At 38.9% G+C, this 20,502-nt stretch overlaps 1 protein-coding gene across 2 annotated transcripts in view; it reads right to left on the reverse strand.

Annotated features, from left to right (window-relative positions):
- The window catches only part of ATP7A (ATPase copper transporting alpha), a 28,518-nt gene that overhangs the window by 7,073 nt on the left and 943 nt on the right, over nucleotides 1-20,502 (reverse strand). For both annotated transcript variants that reach the window (XM_048070670.2, XM_013185156.3), the window contains exons 2-17: nucleotides 13,730-13,866; nucleotides 10,194-10,683; nucleotides 8,766-9,506; nucleotides 7,379-7,585; nucleotides 6,163-6,326; nucleotides 5,627-5,788; nucleotides 4,944-5,020; nucleotides 4,528-4,753; nucleotides 3,866-4,099; nucleotides 3,353-3,444; nucleotides 2,836-2,963; nucleotides 2,503-2,657; nucleotides 2,061-2,195; nucleotides 1,054-1,248; nucleotides 679-861; nucleotides 302-515 (exon numbers count right to left, since the gene is read on the reverse strand). In XM_048070670.2, the coding sequence (XP_047926627.2) occupies nucleotides 302-515; nucleotides 679-861; nucleotides 1,054-1,248; nucleotides 2,061-2,195; nucleotides 2,503-2,657; nucleotides 2,836-2,963; nucleotides 3,353-3,444; nucleotides 3,866-4,099; nucleotides 4,528-4,753; nucleotides 4,944-5,020; nucleotides 5,627-5,788; nucleotides 6,163-6,326; nucleotides 7,379-7,585; nucleotides 8,766-9,506; nucleotides 10,194-10,683; nucleotides 13,730-13,837 (3,511 nt within the window). In that variant the 5' untranslated portion in view covers nucleotides 13,838-13,866. The remainder of the gene's footprint in view (nucleotides 1-301; nucleotides 516-678; nucleotides 862-1,053; nucleotides 1,249-2,060; nucleotides 2,196-2,502; nucleotides 2,658-2,835; nucleotides 2,964-3,352; nucleotides 3,445-3,865; nucleotides 4,100-4,527; nucleotides 4,754-4,943; nucleotides 5,021-5,626; nucleotides 5,789-6,162; nucleotides 6,327-7,378; nucleotides 7,586-8,765; nucleotides 9,507-10,193; nucleotides 10,684-13,729; nucleotides 13,867-20,502) is intronic.

Raw genomic sequence — 20,502 nt, forward strand, 5'->3', positions numbered from 1 at the left:
ATAGTGACTTGGGATGAAGCAAAATAGACAGCTAAGAGAAAACTCCTATATGGTTTTTCAGCTCCACATTTAACAACTTCCAGTTGTATTTATACCAACATAAATGTTTTTATCCAAATGTTCCAGGTGATGCGTGAGCATGAAATAAATAAATTACCGCCTCTATTTCATATGTGCCTTGATGCAAGCCCAGTTCTACAGGGCTGAAAAAAATGCTCTCATTCTTAAGGCTCCTGACTAAGACCAAAAACGTAAGTCCATCTTGCTATCCATTTTATTCTATAAAGTGGAGTTAGCTTACTTGGTAAATCAGCATCGATAATCAAAGCAGGCTGCATTGATTCCTCCACATTCTCCTCAAGCTTCACAAGTGTCACGTTTTTAACATTGTTTTCTTCAACCATTTTATTTTTCCTGTAGAGCAGTGCTTCAATATTGGTGACTTTACAGCTAATGCCACAGCCTGGAACTACCTGAAAATCTGTACATGTCCCAAGGGTTTCTGAGTCCAGTTCCTAAAGAAAGTGGTAGCAAAAAGAAGACTGAAGTGGCCTCAAAATTTTCCAGCTTTCCATTTGAATACATCGATTACTTTCTAAATGATGCCAGTCTATTCAGACACATTAAGTAACGCAGAAGTTCTTCTGTAATACAAATGTCTTTTCCTACACAATTTACCTTTTTGCAGTACTTTGTTATTGCTACTCCAAGAGGATGTTCGCTGTTACTCTCTGCAGTTCCCACGATGGCCAGCATTTTATTATGTGGCATCCAGTTACTCTCTACTAGGTATTTCACACGCGTCACTTCGGGAGTCCCATGAGTAATCGTACCCGTTTTGTCAAATACAACCACCTTTACCTGCAGTAAAACAGGAAGATTTCATTCAATGAACAAAGCTTTAATGTATATTTTCCTCAGAGTACCCCACTTTTAACCCAGCTTACTAATATGCCACTCACAAACATGCAATGATCTGCTCAGACAGGAATTAGCAAAATGCTCCTGATACCCGCCCTTGGAGTTCTTGTAAAATTAACCCACATTTCTTACCTTATGGGCCATCTCTAATGGTTCTCCTCCTTTAATCAGTATGCCATTCTGGGCTCCTACACCAGTACCAACCATCACAGCTGTTGGGGTGGCTAATCCCAGGGAACAGGGGCACGCGATACACAGGACTGTGATAGAGGCTTGGAAAGCAAAGCGGATTATCACCTCTGCTGCAGAAATGCTCTTATTGTAACCCTAGTGACAGAAATTCATTTTAGTGACAAAATAAAACAAGGAAAACAAGGAATTCAACTACACATTGCCTTTGATGTAAAAAAAAGAAATGCAAACATGCAAATTAAAGAATTAGAATTAAAAAGTAAAGCACAGGAAAAATATGCCAAAGCTATGATTAATGACAAAATTAATGACCAGTGAATAAATTGTGCTCTATACTGCATATACCCATGGTTTGTTTTATTATAGGACTTTTCCTTATATAGGGTACTACACTCTATGTCATATGCAATAGCAAAGATATGAAGATTGCTCTCCTGCAACTCATAAATTCTAACGAGAAATACTAGTCCACCAAGAAACCTGAGATCTAAGCAACCACAAAGTACAAATTAAGATTTTGATCCTCCTCTGGCATCTGTAAGGTATATGAATTTCACTGATTTCAAAGGTGAATTTACACAAAGATATACTAAGAAAAATAGAATAAGAATTGAAACTTGTGACACAAAGCATTTCTTTTCCCAACAGAAAAGGAATGGAAATTGGGAAATTTCAAGGGTTAGTATTTGTGCTTTTTTCTGTTCTTCCTTTTTAAAACTAACTTTCAGGAGTTGATTAATTACTACAAACTCTCTTTAAGTAGAAATGTAAGAATGGTTCTGCAGTGTAATATATAGCTGAAAAATATAATCATTTCATATGGGTTGTTCTCCCCCCCAGGAACTGCCTCCAAGGATAATCCAAAAATGGAGCTGTTGCAACCTAATACATTTGCAGACTAATTACTTTTGAAATATTTCAGAAGGTGTTTAACGAGATTTACTTACCATGAAGTATTTTTCTACTATTTCAAAATCCACAAATCCAATTATAATCCAGGCAAAAAGGGTAACCACAGAAACAGCCACAATAAAAGGCACGAAGTAGCCACTAAGTTTGTCTGCAAATTGCTGAATAGGAGCCTAGGAAGAAGAAATGAGTGTTAGCTTCAGCAACATCACGCTTATTCTCTTCTATGCCTTCAGACATAGATATAATCACACCTTCTGTTTTCAGCACATTTGGCATACCACACTTTATAATTACATTTTACTCAATAAGATGACGAGATTTGGAACAGTGGACCATATCGAAGTCCTTGTTCAGCAAAAGAACTTCATTATGTTGAGATTTGAATTGCAGCTGCAATCTTAACCACTTTGCAAATTATTTGGTACACTGATGCCTAAGTAAGACGAGACTCAAATGCTTAAGTTGATACTACTCTACCTTTGAGGTCTGCGCCTCCTCCACGAGTTTAACAATCTGTGAAAGAGTTGTATCAGCTCCGACATGGGTTGCTGAAATCAGCAGTGATCCATTCTGATTAATAGAACCTGCAATAACTGTATTGCCAGGTTTTTTAGTCACAGGCATCGCTTCACCTAAGGAAAAGTCAACAACAGATGCTGGAGGAGCTTTTTTGCTGATGTTTTTAACAACTACCAACTCCTAACATACAGGTAAAAAAAATGAAAGAACATCAGTTTCAACTTCTCTTCAGATTTATTTAAAAGCAAAGAAGAACATGTTCATACTTGAAAAAAAAAAATGCAGGCTCACCTGTGATAAGAGATTCATCTACCATTGAGTGTCCTTCAATAACACGACCGTCCACTGGGAATTTGCCTCCTGGCACCACTTTGACAATATCACCTCGCTGAACCAGTTCAACGTCAACTTGCTCTTCACTAGAGTTTTTAAACAAGAGACTGTTAACCGAAGTTATCCAGGCAAAAGCAGTTGTCACTATACACAAAGCATAATCCCACCAGTTAACATTGTTAACTTATACAAAGGCCATTTTATAGAGCACTAAGCTTATCATATTTTTATTTACTTCCCAGATGAGAAAATCCACTACATTCCTTATCTTAGCAAAAATTAGCACGATTCCAATAAAACAAATTGGAATAGGATTAATTTTTCTTAATTTTAACATTTACATCTTACGTATCTGCCAGCAAAATCTGAAGTTATTTTCTTCATAGTTCTACAGACTGATAACATTTGTATGTGAATTACTAATATTAACAACAGAAAAGGAACATCAGAAAAAGCAAATGACAAAGTAAGATACCTTAAGAGAACGTTATCAGGGCCCAAGGTAACAATAGTTGCTTCAGTAGCTTGTAATGAAATTAGTCTAGCCAGTGCTTCTGATGTTTTACCCTAGAATAAGAAATTCCTTATTTTTCTGACTATGGTATTGGAAAAAAATCACAGGGTAAATGACAACCGGATATGTTGTGATGTACTTTGTTAAGAAAATACTTCCTGCAAACAGATTTATATTAAATCATTTCATATTTTTACTACTTCAGTTATTGTAGATGATTTTATAACAAATAAGGTCAGAAGAATCTAGGAAAGCTTTTTCATCTGATTTTTAAAGTATAAAACATTCAGAAATGATACTCAGTGTCTTATAGTTTGCAAATATGATGCTTTCCATTCAGTGAAGATGTCAAGAACATACCTAGTTTACTAAACCTATTTTACTATATTTTACTAGTGCAACCTGTCTGAAATAAAATTTCCACCGCTACATTCATTTTGACCAACACATCACAAGTATTTTTATTTTCCTTACCTTTGCGACGTGCTCTAGCCACCGGCCCAACGAGATGAACGCAAGCAGCATGGGAGGCGTGTCAAAGAAAGTCACGGGGTTTACTTTTGCTTTCTCAGCCATTGCAACTAGAAGAATAACAAATGAGTAGACGAACGCAATGGAGGTTGCCAGAACAATGAGCACATCCATGTTTGCAGTTTTGTGCTTCAGTGCTTTGTATGCCTGTATATAGAAGTGCCAGCCTCCAAACATCTGTAACAGTAACAGTACCAGTTATATTCTGTGCGCTTCCAACAGACAGCAGCAGTTTTTCCCTGAGAGGAAGACATCCTTTTTTTTTTTTTTTTTGTCATTTGCTTTCTCCATCACCTACTGAAGTCCTAGCATTAGGTGAGAGCTGTATCTTCACCTCAGTATTCTTAGGTCATCTCACCATGCCCACCAGCTAGAGCTAGGCAAGCTGCCTCTGATGCTCTGACTGCACAGCACCTACACATTGACTGCCCTGCCCAAAACAGTACCTAGCACCGCATATTTTAGCGGCAGTGTTAGCATCTAACAGCCTCAAAAACAATTTGAAGCAGCAGATTTACGGTCACTTGCCAAATTTAATTTCTTTGTTGTCTTCCACTTTGATTGTCTCACCCCACCAAACTCAGAGCTGCCACGTTCTCACTTACCTGTACAGGGACACAGAGTAAAAATGACAGAAAATTCATAACAGACAATCCTGGCAGGAGCTGGCGTTCCAGGAACATAGAGGAGTGAATGGCCTCCATTTCCTCATCACTCATGTTGTGATGTGCGCGAGCATCCGAGAGTTGACTGTCCTTAACCATCATGTAAATCATCATCACCATGACAGGAATACAGAAAGCCAGGCTCACAAAAAAAGCCCTTCTCCACCTCAAATTTAAAAAAAAATTATTTGTTTTGCAGGCGAGTGCTGAGTAACATTTTAGCTAGCAAGTCTGCACAAACTAATAAAAAAATCCATAAATTTTACTATTGATTAAAAGACAAAACATTAAAAAGAGTAATCAAAGACGTTTACAAGATGCTTATATAGAATCTAAATATGTCCAGGAATACTTACTGCCTTATTTCACGTTTATGATCTAGGTGACTAGCAGATCTATCTTTTCTGACTAAAGTAGTCGTGAAACCTAAATCCTACAGGGAAAAAAAAAAGAACAAAAATTAAAAGAGAACAGTTGATTTGTAAAGACAACTTGCACTCCTATAAATTTATGGACCGATTACTGATTTTGCCAGCCTTGCAATTGATTTGTTTTGTTAACATTTCTGATACAATTGCTTTTCTCTCTGCACAAGTTAACCCAAAAAGTAATAGTCTGATGTAGAAATCAACTTTTCTAGAACGTTCAAAAGGTACTCTAAAATGTGGCTTTCCAAAATGGTTAATCCTGAAGCACAGAAGTATAAAAATTTAGGGAGAATACCAAGAAAGTTATGTAATCTTTCCTTTGCTACAGTACTCAAGGATGGGCTTTACTTTTTGGCAACCTATTGACTTATCTTCAATTCTACCATAGCCTAGCTTTCCCAGTCTCTCTTTAAACACTTGGACAAAGTCACTACAGATCATTGCTTTTCAGCCAGAACACACACATTATCTGCAGAAACCTGAGAGCAAGATAATGATGGATGAGACAATTTTTTTTCCTTTAATAGCCTTCTTCCCTTCTGCTGTGGGGTATGTAATGCTTCAAAGGACACTTCATATTTTATTAGACTTGTTGCCTTCATGAAACTTACCTTTATCACTTGTATCACATCTCGAGGACCTATAATCTCAGGATCGTATTTGATGTGTGCTTTGTTGGTTGCAAGAGCTACTGAGCAGTATAAAACACCATTAGTCTTCATGAGGGTAGATTCTATTTTGTGCACACAAGAAGCAGATGCCATTCCTCTCACCTGTAAAATAAAGGTTCCCTATGGTTATCGAAACCAAAGGTTAATGTATCATACGAAATGGGAAAAGAAAGTGTTGTTATGACCATCCCGAACTATTTATTGCCTATGGTTGGGGTCTGAAGCAGTGAGATGGAGCTCACTTGTGAAGGATGAAAGCCCTACAGGGGAAGCATGGCGCAGAACACAACGTTTTAAGCTCTGATGAACCTCTGCTGTCTCTTCATGCTGAGAGCTGGAACACTAAGCTAGACTCCGCTCCAAAAAAAATAAAGAAAAAATCACAGAAAATCCTGCCATATGCAAAATAATCCCCCAAAAGCAAGTACAATAGATAAAATAAAGACAGGGGTGGTTGTTTTTAATTACTAGCTTACAACAAGATCCAGAATTCCATCTCCTTCACCAGAGTTTTCCATCACAGTAGCTCCAAATCCCAGTTCTCGTATGAGCTCTGCAATAGCCGAAGGGTGTATGACAGCAGGATTATACCTCACTTCTGCCTTTCCTGCCATTAGGGCAACAAGTATTGAATGTATTCCTAGAAAACAAAATGTACAAATAGCAGTTCATGTTTAAGAAAAACACTTAATGACAATGTGACAGCACAATAGCAGTGCAATGAAACTGAGAAACCTACCACATTATAGGCACATAAAAACAAAAACAAGCATTTTTGGAAGATGTATAAGCAGTGTAACAAAAGCTTGGGAGTGCAAGCATGAAGAATTAATATATTACTCCAGGAGAAAAACATGCAATTCATGTTTACCATCTGTCTCATTACAAACATTCAATTTACTTTGTATGAAAAGATGACCATTTTGACTTCAAAAACCACTTCTAAAATAGACTCTGGCATATTATTTTGATCTAATTCTAGAATTTCTAAAAACCCTTTCTTTAAGAACTTGAGTGAACATGTTTCAGAAAGGGTAGATCTAACAATATGCAATCCTACTGTACACTGAGTTAAAAGGAAAGTACAAAAAGCTTTTAGAATGAAGAAATAAAATTCCAAGTTAACTTGGAATATGTCCATCTTCATTATAATAATTAAACACAGTCTATAATAATAACCCTTCATTATAGTTATGCAACTATTTGTTCCTGCAAATAAAATCATCACTCTGACAGAAATATAGACATCATTGTCCTGACTTGCGGAGCTAAAGTTACCTTACATCTCTTTAATCCATACTAATACTGTCATTCTCCAATAGCTCTGTTTCTGATACAGATGTGTACACTTCTGCCTTTAAGTTGCAGACCTGGGTAAATCACTCCAGTTGAAGAGATTTAGTTTAGTTTCATGAGGATCCATATTTGATCTCTATATATTCTCTTCAGAGAACCTCAACTCCTGCTTTTGCAAGGGCAGTCTCCAGCCAGCACGCCAACAAAGCAGCAAGAATTACATTCTCTTTTCATCCTACAAACCAACTGTAAGTCAACTTATGTTCTCCCTCATGAAGTACCAGCAACGGTACTTCTCTTAACAACCCACTAATTAAAAACAGTACACATAAGCTAGATGGATTCTCTAAAAGAAAAGCTCAGAAATTTAACAGGTTACACTGATATATATCTTACCATCTTCTCTTCTCAAATTCCTCTCAATGTTGGCTACACATGAAGCACATGTCATTCCTGTGACTTGGACATAGCACTTGGATACGCTCTTTGCCTCTTGTTTAGCAGCATGGTTTGGTGACAATTTGGAGGTAGGCTCAGTTCTGTGAGATGCCAGCTGCTCTTCAGGTGAGGGTTGAGTTATCCCCACAGGGAGTTCTGTCTTTGCTGAGGAAGAGATTGAAATTCATGACACCACGAATAGACACTGCAATGAGCTATGACCTGGCATTAATACACGTTGCTGTAAATTTGCAGACCAAGAAGCAGTAATTGTACGTGCCTTATTAAGGCTCTCGAGCACAGGAATAAGTCTGCTTTCTTTTGCTTACTGAAGCAACAATGGTTAGGCCTCTGATAAACTTTCTATCTGATTGTTTTGTTACAATTTTTCTTTTCCTTTTCCTCATTATATTCATCTGTCCTGTTGTACATCCTCTGTCCTCTTTGGCAGGTCGGAAGCTAAGCCTCTGCCTTACAACCTTAGTTTTACATGCAAATTTGTTGACTTTACCTGGGGTACAAAACAAATGAATGTTTTGCAAGCAAAGTCAATGTTTTTGACCTTTGAGAAGGGACCTCAAGCCACAGATCGCTGCTTCTTCCAGCAATTCAGGACAAGCTATGTTTAGGCAGGAGCAGTATAAAAGGGATTAAATATGAGCACCTGACTTCACTGCTTCAGTTATTGACATAAAATATTTCACCTGCTGTATTAAATTTAATCTTAGCAAATAAGAAATGGAGCCTCCGCATTCCCTTGAGAAGCCTCTTCCCATTAATGTTGATCTGTGTTCTCTGTAAATATTCTGGACACCACTACCTAGCCATCTGTTCCCATTGCACAATTACTTTCAGTGTACCAGACATCATGGTAAGCATAATTTTAACTTCCTCGGTGATATCCACACTCTACAGATTCTTGTCACTCCTCAGCCATGCCTGAGTCTGGTTAAACAACCTCTCAGTTACTTCACACAAGTTAAATCTCTAGTAGATTGCTGCCACGAAGTTTCTTTAGCAGCGAATTATCATTCTTAGCAGCTATCAAAGCTCCATTTACTTTCTACATTCATTCCATAAACATTAAACAGTGGCAAATTGAAGCACCATTTGAATATCAATACTTACAGGATGTATTTATATTTCCATATATCTCAGTACTTTTTAATTAATCTAATGTCTTAAAGGAAGTGCTACAGATTTACTTAACTATCTCATTGACAGTGAAAATATAAAGCTTCTCTTGACATGCAGGAAGTATAATGTGTAAACTGATAAATCTCATCTTGGGTGGTACCAAATCTCAAACAGAATTGCATAATCTTTTTAAGCTTAAACGTTTTACCTGATAAAGATGCATCAAATCCCATATCCTCTATTGAGGATCTCAAGTCTTCTGGGCTTGTTTGCAGAGGGTCATATTCTATAGTCCCATTACTATTTGCCAGAGAGACATTAATAGATTTTACACCTGCCTTTTGGGATATGACTCCCTCAATAGACTGCACGCAAGAATTACAAGTCATTCCCTCAATATTTATCACAACAACTTGAGTAAGTGGCTGGGTAGCATCCTTCAAAGCTGTGTGAGGAGACTTCAGTGGAGATGCCAGCGCAGAAAGAAGCGCTGCATGTTCATATTGGTCAGGAAGACTGACTTTAAACGTCTCTGGAGACACTGCCTCTACGGCTTTTCTCAGTACCTCTACACTAATTAAGTTTGGGTTATAGCTTACAATGGCAGATTTCTTCTCTAATGAAACAACTATATTTGTTACTGACGGGAGTGCTGATATGGTACTCTGAATATTGAAGACACACGAGTTGCAGTGCATGCCATCAATTTTGAAGACAACGGTCTTCGTATCGTTCACATTCTTGGAGTTTTCTTTCAGTGATGTTGTCTCAGAGCCTTTGGTCTGAGTATTCTTCAACCTTTCCAGGTCAATAGCACTGAGTTTGAGGGGCCTAGGCTGCTTTTTGAAAGATGCTGTGAAGCCCACAGCTTCAATTTGACATTTTATCTCTTCTGCTGTAATTAGATGAGGCTGATACACGACAACAGCTTCCTGATTGTCCAAGGACACTGAAAATTAAACAGCAAAAATAAGCGTGCATTACTGCCCTAAGTATAACAAGCATGTTGCCCTAAGAGCAACAGATCTTGTCAAAGACTTCCGAGAACGCTTCAAACGCTCAGAAACTTAACTGCAATGTAACAGAGGTTTAAGTGGCTTGGGAAAATCTCAGTGTAATTTAGTGCAACCATTTATTGTCTAGACAATAAAACAGTTCTCAAATACCTTTTTTTCTCAATTTTTGCTCTTTTCCCAGGACTTTCACAAACAACATTACTGTTTCTTACTAAATACATCCTTTTATCCAGGGCCTATTGCATCTTACCTTTTGGATACAATCACATACATAAAAATATTAATTTTTAATTGAAAAGAAAATATAAACTAACATTAATTACAATACAAAGAGAGACCTGGTATTAGAGATTTCTAAAACTGAAAAATGAAGTTATGGAACTCTACTACTCCAACCTCCCTACCAAAATACCAAAAAAAAAAAAAAAAAAGCAATCACTGAATGCTGTCACACATGTAACAGCAAGAGCCTCACCACAGTTTACGCCTCCTTCTTTACTGCTAGCCCAAATTAACATTTAGATACATATCAGGTACCACAAAGAGTAATTGTTGTATTAAACTAATATAAATCCAAAGCACCTCCACATTGCCATGAGAGGAGATATGTAAGTTTTTACCTTTAATCCGCTGAATTCCTTGCAATTTGCCAACCTTCCCTTCAATAGTGCTGGTGCAGGAATGACAGGTCATCCCCTCCACTTTCAGGCGCAACAAAACGCTACTTGCTTGAGACCAGCTGGAATCTTCACATGTTCCTGGAGTCACTTCTGGTGCTGAAATATTTAAGTCTACTCCTGGGACCATCTGGATAATCTGCTTGCCATTTATAATGGAAGAAAGGAAAGTCACCACTGCAGATTTTTGGTCAGAGGACATTTTAACATCCAGGATACCTTTGTTCTTCAGTAGTGTACTACGAATCTCTTTAGATGTTAGAGCTGACTGAGCAGGAATAGTAAGAAAAATAGTGTCAGGTAAAACAGGTTGTGGGTCTGAACCAGCTGATGTAGCATCAAACCCCATGTCACATATTGCTTCCTGTAGTGTTGCTGGAGTCTGTAGCTTTGAGTCATAAATAATGATGGCATTTTTATCCTCTAGAGATACCTTGCAAAGGAAAAAAAAAAAAAAAGAACCAACCAATTTAGCAAACTGCAATATTAAGACATAGGAAGTAAAACCCTGCATGGGATTATGAATAGCTTTTATTTGCAGACATTAGGAGTACTTTTCCAGTATTGTTTGTAGCATTTTATCCATGACTACCTACCTTGAAGAGTAAGGCCATACCAATGGCCACCATACAGTAACTTCATCTCATCTGTGAAACAACATGGCTAGACACAACGCAGAATTGTTTTTCCCCAAAAAAGTTTCAGAATCCTTTACAAAGAGTCTCTCTGGTCTTTTTTTTTTTTTTTAACTTATGATATCCAGACAGCATCAATGCATTTTATGGGGAAAAAAAAAAAAAAAGAACCTTCCAGAGCCAAACTCTCTTGAATTTAGTTAGTCAGTGTAATTCAATCAAAAGCAAAAGAGCCCACAGAAAAAAAATCTAATCACTTGTACAATTTTGCAGTTAGAAGTAATCACCCTTAGGCTGCAAGGATGGAAAACACTCTTTGAAAAATCCCACATATTTAAGTAGCAGTGAAAGGAGTCCAATAATTCTTGGCGTCTTAGGCACAGGCTATTACCTTGCTATGAGGAATAAAGCGCAGCAGACTGAACAGAGCAAGATTCAGTTTTGAAATTAGATACATGACAAACATCAATGAAAACTGTTTTTCCTCTCTGTACGTTTTCGTGACCCACAGACTTCCTGATTTAGTACTAACCTTTCACATTTGACGGTACAAATATCCTCAATTTAATTTGCTCCCAACTGATGATACATCAAACACAATTACTGCAGTGTCCAAAAGCAAAAGCCAATGCCTGCCAGAGGCCCTACACATTATCATTCAATTTTATCTTTACTTTGGGCAAAGCTACAACCTAAAGACCAGAGCTGTGATTAAATTACACCAGTTAAATGACTTTAAGAACCACCTTTCTTCATTTTTGTCCCAATTATGGGCCTCAGCAGAATTAGGAACATGGACATTTACTGGTTTCATTACCGTTGGCAGCAAAATAACCTAAATGCAGCTGTTTGTCTGTATTGGCCATCCAACATTCATCTCTCCTGCTGACCTAATTCATAATAACTAAACAAAACCCTAAGTTGAAGTTCTGATGTTGCAACGTGGATAATTACTAATATAATCTCTTGAAATGTATTATTGTGCTATTTTACTCAGACTAAGATTTTCTAATGTATTTTCTTGCCAATAGTAGTTTTAGAAATATTATTCAGTTTTGGGATGTTATTTACCTTAGAACATAAAAAGAAACTATTGAGGGTTTTATATTTACAAAACTGTTTCACTCCTTATGTAAAAAGCACGATGGGATGTACTTCTACATGTTAAATTAAGAGTCTCTCCTCTTACTGTCTCAAGTCATATCTGCGCATCTTCAGAAATCAGCTGAAACAAAAATGCAACTTTGTAGAAATTACATCTTTTGCTAGAGTAATTTTGGGAAGGAAGGAAAGAAGACTTCTGAAGCCAGGTTATTTGAGGGTATTACTTTACAAGCCAATTTTAATCTTTGTTTCACCTCGTGTTTGCCAATACCTAGGGATTTGTGTGACATTCCCATATGACAGAAGTCGTTACAGTGGAATCCCTGTTTCTAAGAGCCCGTTCAGTGATCCAAGTGTCTGGTGTCAGAGAACAGCCCCGTGTCTTATTAAAGCTCCATTAAACTTGAAGATGAAAAACAACGTGTCAGTACTGCTGTCGTTCACCAAAGTTTCTGTGAGCATACACGAACTCCTACTTCATGCAAAGGTAACTCTACTAAGTGGTGTACCTTTGTCTTTGTGCAGAATGGTTAACCACAATGAGCCCTCTGAAGTGAGCTCCGGGCAACAATCACATGCCCCCCAAATAAGATAGCGTAGCTGATTCTGGGAAGCACAGATTTCATCTCTGACATGTCTACTAAAATGGAAACAACTTTTGAAGAGACCAGGAAAATATTATTTTCTGTAGAGTAAAAATCAACTACTACAGAATGATACAGCAGGATTTCATAATCTATATACCCAGTAATTAAACATGGCAATTTTCTGCAGCCATAATTGTTAGGACTACTCCTTCTTACACAAATTAGGTCATAAGACTAAAAGGAATCTCCCAGATTATAAATTGTTTTCATTATGAAAACTGCCATAGACTGATGTATTTTTTAGGACCAGTTGGCTCACCCTGGAATATTCTAAAATCCACCATTTTGCTCATGATAGAAAAAAAGATTAATGACATTGATATCTCCTCTGCATCAAGAAAGCATTAAAAAAAAGGAGGTTAAAATCAACTCAGATTAAGGAAGTCTGAATTAAGGGCAAAACAAGTAGCTCTGTCAAAAGTTCAAGACTATGGCTCTGCTGCTCTCTCATTCCTTAAACGGACAACACAAAAGGAAGGGAACTTCTCATGCCTGAAGGGGATAGCCCTGGACTACTACTACCTTTATTCCATTACTACCACAAAACAGCAGCATTCTTCATGGTGGCCAACCAACTCATCATGAATTGGACACCTCAGGCCTTTGAACCTGTGCAAGTGACTTGTGTATACTGTCAGCGTAGAAGAAAAGGCCTGGAGGTTTGAGAGCAAAATACTGATACTTATTGAATTTAAGGGGCAAATACAACTTGTTTTTTAAAATGAGTGTAAATTCTAGGGCATTCGCTTCATCTTATTTAAGATAATCCTGCCCTGATTATTATTATTTTATTTTTATTTTACTTTTCTCATTACTTTGTAACACTGAATCAAGCATAGAAATTCATAGTATTAAACTGAGGCAGAAAGTGACTTAAGGAGTAACAGGTGACAACTCAGCTCCCACTGAAGTACAGTAAGCACTTGTTTTTCTCTTGCTTGTACTAGAAATACAGTAAAACACCTCAAAGATCACTTCCCCATGAAATGTACAGGATATAGTATTCCCACATACTTTCCCCCCTTGGTACACACTTTACCATGGCTTCGCGTACAAGAACAATACTTTAAAACAAGTGGGTAGTGCCACTTACTTTAACGTTATGGACACCATTCCTCTTCCCGAGGTGCTGTTCAATGGCCTGAACACAGGAATGGCACGTCATTCCCTCCACGCCGATGACTATGGATCTTGCCTCCATTGTGAAATTCTACTCAAGTCTTCTCATTTCTGTTGGCCAAAAAAGAATTAGGACTTTTTTTCCCCCTCCAAATAATTTCAAAGGTAAAAATCAAAACAATATGCAGGAATTTAACAGATGATGTACTCTAGTAGATACCAAAACCTGATCAAAATCTGATGCTGAGCACAACTGAACAGGAAGGAGGCACTTAGCTACTTGCTCCCGTGTATCCTCAAAGAGAAAATTATTCAGACATTCATAATTCACTTTGTATTACAATCAAGATCCTTTAATCACATGCAGCAAGCTGTGACTCAGTGGTGTGTGACCCAACTGCTGGGAGAAGCAAGCAAGGAGGAGACACCAGGCCTTGGAACGTCAGAACGATCGAGGAGGGCACGGAAAGCACAGTGACAGACGCCTGCTGTGTTTGTCCACGTCTGTATCTCTTCGTTATCACCCTGTGCTAGTGAGAACAAGGAATGCTGGAATTGGTCCTAGGGAGTAAATCCAACTTTTTCCAAATCTCATTCAGGAAAGTCTAATTTCTGCTCCTCTGCAGATTATCACGCTTATTCTATCTTGTAAAAACAAGCGCGGAAAAATGACTAAATCTAAATGAAATTAATCTGCAGAAATAATGGCTGCTGCAAGTGAGTTTGTTTGTCCAATGCATAAATTAAGTAACAGAGAAGGAAGGAGGACAAAGAAGAGATTAAGATTTTTTTCCATCTTTGAAATTTTGCATTATTTTTTCCATTGCATGGGAGGTTTATGACTAGGAAAATAATCAGTCAGCTGCTTAGTGTTTGACTGCAGTGAAAGCAATACCAAATTCTGATGACTAACCCAACAGCCAAAGTTGAACACGCGCTTAACTGGTTTATTACCCTGCGGACTTGTCTGGGAAACTAGATTACCCTAAGTATGAGCAGCATTTAATAAAATTAATTTGCTCTCTCCCTGGTGGCATTTCACGACTGCTCCCTGCTATAGAAGGTCTGAAAGTTTCTGGTTTTGCTCTAAGACACTAGAAAACCATACATGAATACTGCAATGTTTCATTATAGAACCAGGTTGACCTCACTGATGCTTAAAACCTCAAAAACTAAATGCTGAAGCTTTATAAAGAAGACAGCACAACCCTCTGAATTACAGCGAATTTTCCAACAGGTGAAATATGTTTGTTTGTTTTTTTCTTTAAATGCATTCTATGCAAAGTGCCAGCAACACATTGCAAAATTGTCAGCCACCATGTGGGAAAACTTAACCATAATTACTAGGTCAAAAAAATAAATTAATTATGTAAACGTTGTAAAAGATAGTCTGAGCACTTGATTTTTTCCCCCTGATGCATCCCCTAAAACTCTCAAACGACCAGGTAAGGGACCTGAACTCCAGTATGACCCCTCGTGTCCTGTTGGGCAACAGGAGCTTTGCTCAAGAACTACACAGTAAAGCACGAGAAAATAGGAATTAGCATACATTAATCAGAGAATCATTAAGGTTGAAAAAGCCCTCCAAGATCATCTGGTCCAACCATCCCCCTACCACCACCATCACCCACTAGACCATGTCCCTAAGCACCATGTCCAACCTGGTAAGAGCAGCTAGCAGGCAGGAAGGTTTGGCAAGCACGAAGAAAACCTCGCAGTCACAGGACTCTGCACACCTCGGTGAGCTGCTTTATAATTGAAGTACCTGCTCTGGACGCATCCTACAACACTAACACTCCACCCTTCCAGCCACAGCACGGGGAAGTCGGGAAGCACAAGGGCTGCACGTGGAACTGGAGACCGAGGGCAGCTGGGGATGAGCATCCCAAAGCTGCTTCCCACTGCAGCCCTGCCTCCGGACACACGCGTGGAGCGCAGGGGACACGCTCCACACACGGTGGTCCTGCTGCCAAGAGCACCCAGAGAGCTCTCAGGCAACGAGGGCCTTGATTAATGCTAAAATGGGTCCAAAGCATTGTATTAACGCTTGCACTGATGGTGCTAATCGGGTTCTGCTGCCTCAGAAGGTAAAACAGCGACAGCAAGTTACTGCATTAGAGGCACCCCATCATGTCATAGTCAGCAGAAAGCAGTAACTCGTGCTACGAGAAGCACTAATGGGATATCCCTACCCAAGGAGGTGGTACAGATCTCAATTCTTGCCTAACTTACCAGAGCTGGATTCTTAGCAACACAGGAATATTTATCCATAATTATTTACACACCTACAGAAATGCAGCAGGGTCACACAGCACACAAGGGAGCTGGGAATCGGGAGAGCAGTGTGGTTTAAGAGCTTCATGTGACCAGCCCTTTCTCAGGCTCATCTGCATACTCTGAGGCACAAGATATTTTTTAAGAAGACTGTAAAGCTAACTAAAAGATGTGCTTTCATTTCATCACATGGCCCTCACTGACACTTCAGCTCTTCCACAAGGAAGGTTCAGTCCACAGGGCAAACAAGGGCGTAATTGTAATTCCAGGCAGTAATGAATCTTCCCAAAAGGCTAAAGTACAGGTAAAGTGTCCAGAAGTACTTGACTTGCAGAGTGTTTTGTGAGCACAGCAACCAGAGAACTGAGACACCCCAGTCCATCATCTGCCACGGATGTGACATGTTACATACAGTCAGCTCCACCAGTTTTTACACAGCCTCATGTTTTCCCATTGAAAAGACAGCACGTGGAAAGGGAAATAAAGAGTCCTTCTGCCTCCCTGGCCTAATCTAACCAAATAAATTTTGAAACACGACTTCAAATATGATGGATGGTATTTACGGAAGTGAAAGAAAATAATTTGATTGTGGTAATTCAGGACCTGAATAAGCATGTTAGGCCCATAAAGCATGTTAAAATCCTATTATGTCAATAAAATTTCATATGCATGTTTTGTATAGACACAATCTTTCCTTTAAAATAAAACACAATCTGCTTGCGTTTGAATTTAAATAATAAATCAAAACCAACCGAGCTTCATTCCCTTCACTGCCCCAGGGAGAGTTTTCTGCGTGTTTGGTTGGGCTTTTTCAAGTCTGCTCTCCCAGGACCGATGATCAGGGCCTCATGGCATTAAGCACTGCATAAACATGGCAGAGAAAACCCACTCCTGGAGAGAACCGTGACTCAAACATGCACAAGGCTTAAAGGCTTAAGAGGAAAATCATTTTTCCCCCCTCAAGACCCCAAAGTGCTAGGACTGAATCCAAAACTTCCGTCACAGAATTTATCTGTTGGATCAAACTCTCTCTCTTCTTTTTGTTCTCCAGCTTTTCATTAAGAAACACTACTGGAGCTATAAGACATATGCGTAAGCTCTCTACTGGGGGGAAAAAAAGGCATATCAGACAAACAGGGATTTTGATTCGCTTTGTTGCAAGTACAAAAATCCCCAGGACAATAACAAGTTAAATTGACAAGCTAACACATTCTTCCCTGTGCTAATATTCCACTTGGTTATATTCATTTCTAATATTCTATCTCCCCTTTGAGTGTTTCCTGTAGAAATACTTTGGCTGAAACTTAAAAGAAGTATTTTTGTCACGATTCCCTCCTTCTGACAACATTAACTCGAGATAAATTCACAACTAAACAGCCTGAAAACTTTGCTACACCATTAAGTTATGGCTATCTGCAGACAAGCAACATAAATATTGACAATATAAACCTCCTTCTCCTCAAATGCGTTAATATTTACCAAGTCAACAAGAAAATGGATGCAGAAGTCAAACGATCTCGTGACAGCATGCAGCACTCTTTGTGAGCTACAGCAGTACGGTGAACATAGAACTTCCCATTTCCTTACTCTTGCTACAGTGTGTGTGTGTATATATATATATATATGTATATATACATACACACACACACACTCACTCAAAAGAAATTCAACGTAGAAGGGACAATTATGGTTCTGGTAGCTCGTAGGTGAAACAACCAACAAATCAAAAGCTTTCTAAAAAGCCTTCTAGGTGACTATATCTATCTTATATGCTGATATTGAAGATCCTCATAACTACCCGACAGCAAGGCAGATGGCATCCCCAAGGAACCATCGATGAGGGCAAAACCAACAAAAAAGTTAGAAGCATCTACTGGCTGCTCTAGGAGGTGGCCTATGACCTCCTACGTCCCTGCAATGTAAAAATGACTTGCTTTCTACCCAAAACAGAGCCTCTCTCTCCCTGGGACCTCTCCTTACTGCACAGACTTGTCTCTCCTAGAGGACGTCCTGTACAACTTGCACCTTCACTGGGGACCCCTGGCTGATCCCAGCTCTGTGGCACAGATCAACTTCCATGCGGGACTCCATCCAGTATTTGTTTGCTCCCACTCCTTGTGGACCATCTCTTCTGTTATCATTTTTCTTAATTATTCCTTTTTGAGGTCAGTTTTATCCCCCCCCTCCTTCCCCCACTTCTGGGACTGGTTTGATGCTCTTGGTACCAGGAGTCTTGTAAGTCTTGTAAGGAGTCTTGTAACGTATGTACATAATCTGTCATCAGTATAGTGTTGCTAATTTTGTAACCCCTAAGTGTATTCATTGTCACAGAACTGGTAAGCTAGTTGAACCTACAAAGCCAATCTGTATCTGTAGGTATTATATCGCTGAACTTTTACTACCCCTAATTGCCTTTCTACTACCTCTAATTGCTGCTGCTATTAATTAGTGTTATATTCTTAATATCTACTACACATCTATTTGCATCGTGGTAATATCTGTAATTGCTTATTATCTGTCCATATATTCACCTTACTGATCATTGTATTTGCTAGTGCTGATTGGTGCTAATCTGTAATAAGCAGAAACCTTGAGAAAATAAACCTGTGCCTTTGTACATCACAAAATCCTATAAGCCCGCTTCTGAGATCCCTGCAGACCCACAGGCCAGGTAACCCTTTCGGTCGTGACAGTTACAGACACATTTTTGGGGTGAGATGCTAAGTCATAGATCACCCCTGGTTTAGAGAGAAGTGACAGCTGTATTCTAGACCAGGGCATTGCTCCACCTGTAGAGCATCTTGATCACCGGTTAGGGATTTGGCAGTGCAGACAAGCAGCACAAAGACCCCTCTGCACACACTTAGTCTAACAGCTACATATTCAGAACACAAGAAAACACAAGGCTTCAACTACTGCTCTTCTGGAATACCATCTGAAGTTCATCTCAGCCTTGGCTTTGAACACACTTTGTGAAAGCATCTGTCAGCTTACTGTATTCTCTAGTGCACTATTTACAGCTTAACACCTTTAGAAACTCCCCTTTTAGCTGTTTTAATCCTTTCAGTACTCTTTCACCTGTGTTTTGCAGTACACAAACCAATAGTACTTCCTTGCACGTGTATTAACACCATCAATGAAGCAGCAGAGCCCTAGAAATAATCGGGCTCTGCAGTAGCACAGAACCAAGTACCGTACGTTACCCCGGAGCTGCAGCACCCAGCGACAGAACAGGCGGTGCACAAGGATAGCTAAAACCGAAAGGATCTTTGGAAATGGACCTAAGTGCTTGCAGGGACAATTTGAGGCTTAACGCTGGGGTTGCCTGTGTTAAAATCCAAGCATTCCACTTTCTTCAAGAAAGTCATTTAGTGTTTTTATTAAGTGAAAGAGGCAACAGAAACAATTTCTATTTTTAATAACAACTTCTTCCAAGGGAAAGGAAAATTAAACAGTGATTAGACACAGGGCAACTGAGAAACTTGGATTCACATCAACAAATCATTTGCTTGGACGTGCTGACAGCAGTCTTTGTAAGTAAAGCATCTCGAAGCATAGTAAGTCTAGGTAAAGTCAAAGTTGACGGTCACAACATCATGCTACCAAAAAAAAGGTAAGTGGTACAGCTACCGCACTGGTAAAACCCCAGACACTCATCTTATACCCCCAAAAATGCTTACGAGCTTCTATTATCTGAGCTAACCCAGGCATCTCAGTCTAACACTGCACTCACCATGCACCACAAGCATGCTTCACGTCATGTACGTGAAGTACGGATCAGTACGGATAAGTAACAGAAATACTGTGTGCTTCTCCAAGTGTACAACCTTAGTTTTCACCAAAGTTTTCCATACATATTTTGAATTTATAGCTGCTGCTGGAAGATGTCAGCAAAAGCTAGGTAAAGACAAACAAATGCCAGGAACAGAATCTGTCAAATTTAATTTAGGACTGTACTAAATTTCCAAATGGCTAAGTCCTACTTTATAGCTTTCTTTTTGACAGCAAAAAGAAAGAGTCCTAATCACATTTAGCAGAAGACAGGTACCCATCCCTAAAGGTCTCCAAAAACATGAAAAAAAAGAACAAAGGACAGCATAAAGAGACAAAGGTTTATGACCCTGCCGAGCTTATGAAAATACTGGTTACAGGTGGTCTGGTCTGACAGACAAGAATGGGGTTCTGCTACTTTCACAGGCAAATAGTCACTTTTGAAAGTATGGCCATATACGTGATGCTTTATCAGAGGGGAAACTGCACGCCTGTAATAAACATCCCGCACAGACAGCGACGTGAGGCTCTAAGCAGGTTGCAATTTGTGCTGCTTAAGACTTTAGCAACTCCTGCTGTGTCAGCAGACTATGGAAATTGCCCTAAGGAACTTTTTTTCTATACAAGACAGATGAAAAAAAGACAAACAGAGCATAAATTAAAAAACATTCCATTAGGTTCTAACGAGAATTTTATAATACT

This window comes from Anser cygnoides, chromosome 13, assembly GCF_040182565.1.
Source record: "Anser cygnoides isolate HZ-2024a breed goose chromosome 13, Taihu_goose_T2T_genome, whole genome shotgun sequence".
In the NCBI taxonomy this organism is placed as follows: domain Eukaryota; kingdom Metazoa; phylum Chordata; class Aves; order Anseriformes; family Anatidae; genus Anser; species Anser cygnoides.